The following is a 1,993-nucleotide window of genomic DNA, read 5'->3' as shown; positions in this document are numbered from 1 at the left end:
TAGCAAATAATTATTTAAAAAATCTACAGTTAACTTGTTTTTTTATAACATTTTTTAAGAATAAACTAACTATCCAGCGGTCTAATTAGGTTAGTTTATAAATCTCAGTAGGCATTGACTTTTGCAAAACTTCGAAAGATTGTTGTCTTTCAAAATTTGTAGTGCACACTGGAGGGACTTATATTTTGATAATAAAATACGACATTTACATTCCAGATAATTATAAAAGGACTTGCGAATTTTTCAGAACTGGTACATAAAACTGTTTCATGTACTAATCCTGAAGAAACCGCAAGTTTTCTTATAATTATCAGGAATGTGAAGGTTTTTTTTCTAACTTTATTATCAAAATAGATTCCAATGATGTTTTGCAGAGTGTGATTTATACGTTAACACGTTGTTTCTAATTAACCGAGAAGGGACCATTTTGTTTATCATAACAAACGAGAAGGGACCATTTTGTTTATCATAACACTTCATATTCATGTATACGCTAATGAATTTATGACTTGTGTAACGTCACGTGTAGCAACTGTTGTTTCAGTTGGCTTAAATATGGGCGAAACTACCTTCTGTGAAAGTTACGCAAGCATAGGAACAGTCAGCTAAATTGTGACTTATACCTAGCAGAGATCATTACAAGTAGAGACTCCACCTTAGTTAAGAAAGGTTTAGCGTGCCAGAAAGATTGCTGTCTTTGTGTCTTTTGCTGGACGTATACGCTGAATGAACACCAACAACAACACGAAAACGAGGCCTATAATTGGCAAGGTAGAAGTGTTACTTGTTAACAGCTTCAAAAACAAGACTACACGAACTGAAATGTTTCCCTTGATTGTTGACTTGGGTGCAGTTAAAACTGAATCATGTGGTGTAATGAAAAGATCTTGCGTTCACATAATAATCCGCAATATGTGATAACAAGTGACTGAAGTTGTTAATACTAATAGTGCTACAAATAATATTTCTCCCATTTTTTATCAACTTTATTCGTTAATAAAATCGTGTATTTTAATAAGATCTAAGATACTGAAGACTGAAGACATAATTTATGAAGTTTAAGCTCATCCATGACTTGAACAACCGCAAACTGACGAATAATGTTATGTTTTGTCAGAATCCATTTTATGTTCAGGCTATAAGCTTGTATTGGTGAGACTGTCGTCGTGACTTCTTTGAACTAGCTATGTCGTAACAGTGATCAAGATCTCTACAGAAAAAAATAGGAAAAAAAAAGAAAAATTAAGTTTTGATCTTTAATTTGTTGGCATTTGGTCGTACGTAAAATTGTGGAAAAAAAATGCTGAAGAGTTCTAAGGTAAGAAGTAGTTTATGTATATTATAAATATGTATGTTGTAAATGTGTATATTATAAATATGTATGTTGTAAATATGTATGTTGTAAATATGTATATTATAAATATGTATGTTGTAAATATGTATGTTGTAAATATGTATATTATAAATATGTATGTTATAAATATGTATATTATAAATATGTATGTTATAAATATGTATATTATAAATATGTATATATTTGTGAGTAAATAACTGTGATTAAATTAGCTTTGATTAAATGTTAATGATTTTGAAAATAATCCATGTGGTATATTTATCTCATTAAAGGAACTTTTGCAATATACCGCAGAAACAAACAATATACAACCTATTTTCAAACAGAAAAATAAAGATAAATTCTTTAAAAACTGGATATTTCATTAGCTTGATAAAGTACAGAAATTTACAGCCCTAATTTTGACACCAGTGATTGTAGAGTTAATCAGGTTAAAACAGTGTTCTGTTAATTAATTTAATATTTATATTGTTACGTCTCCGTTTGTTAATTGATTTTTCCGTAACTTCGTTCCAACGAAACTTTAACGACACAAGTCTTTACTTAATAAGACTGGTTTATTCTTTCCGAATATAACTCTGCGATACACTTAATCTCAATACTCGCGCTAAAACGACACTATAACGAACGAACGTTAAC

The 1,993-nt window shown here is 29.8% G+C and overlaps 1 protein-coding gene across 2 annotated transcripts in view; it reads left to right on the top strand.

Annotated features, from left to right (window-relative positions):
• The first annotated feature begins 541 nt into the window (after positions 1 to 541).
• The window catches only part of LOC111086553 (serine protease 27-like), a 23,721-nt gene continuing 22,269 nt past the window's right edge, over positions 542 to 1,993 (top strand). For both annotated transcript variants that reach the window (XM_022389792.1, XM_022389793.1), the window contains exon 1: positions 542 to 1,318. In XM_022389792.1, the coding sequence (XP_022245500.1) occupies positions 1,301 to 1,318 (18 nt within the window). In that variant the 5' untranslated portion in view covers positions 542 to 1,300. The remainder of the gene's footprint in view (positions 1,319 to 1,993) is intronic.

Source organism: Limulus polyphemus, unplaced genomic scaffold, assembly GCF_000517525.1.
Source record: "Limulus polyphemus unplaced genomic scaffold, Limulus_polyphemus-2.1.2 Scaffold1186, whole genome shotgun sequence".
Taxonomy (NCBI): Eukaryota; Metazoa; Arthropoda; class Merostomata; order Xiphosura; family Limulidae; genus Limulus; species Limulus polyphemus.
The sequence above is the reverse complement of the archived record's forward strand: the minus strand, read 5'-3'. Positions and strand labels throughout refer to the sequence as shown.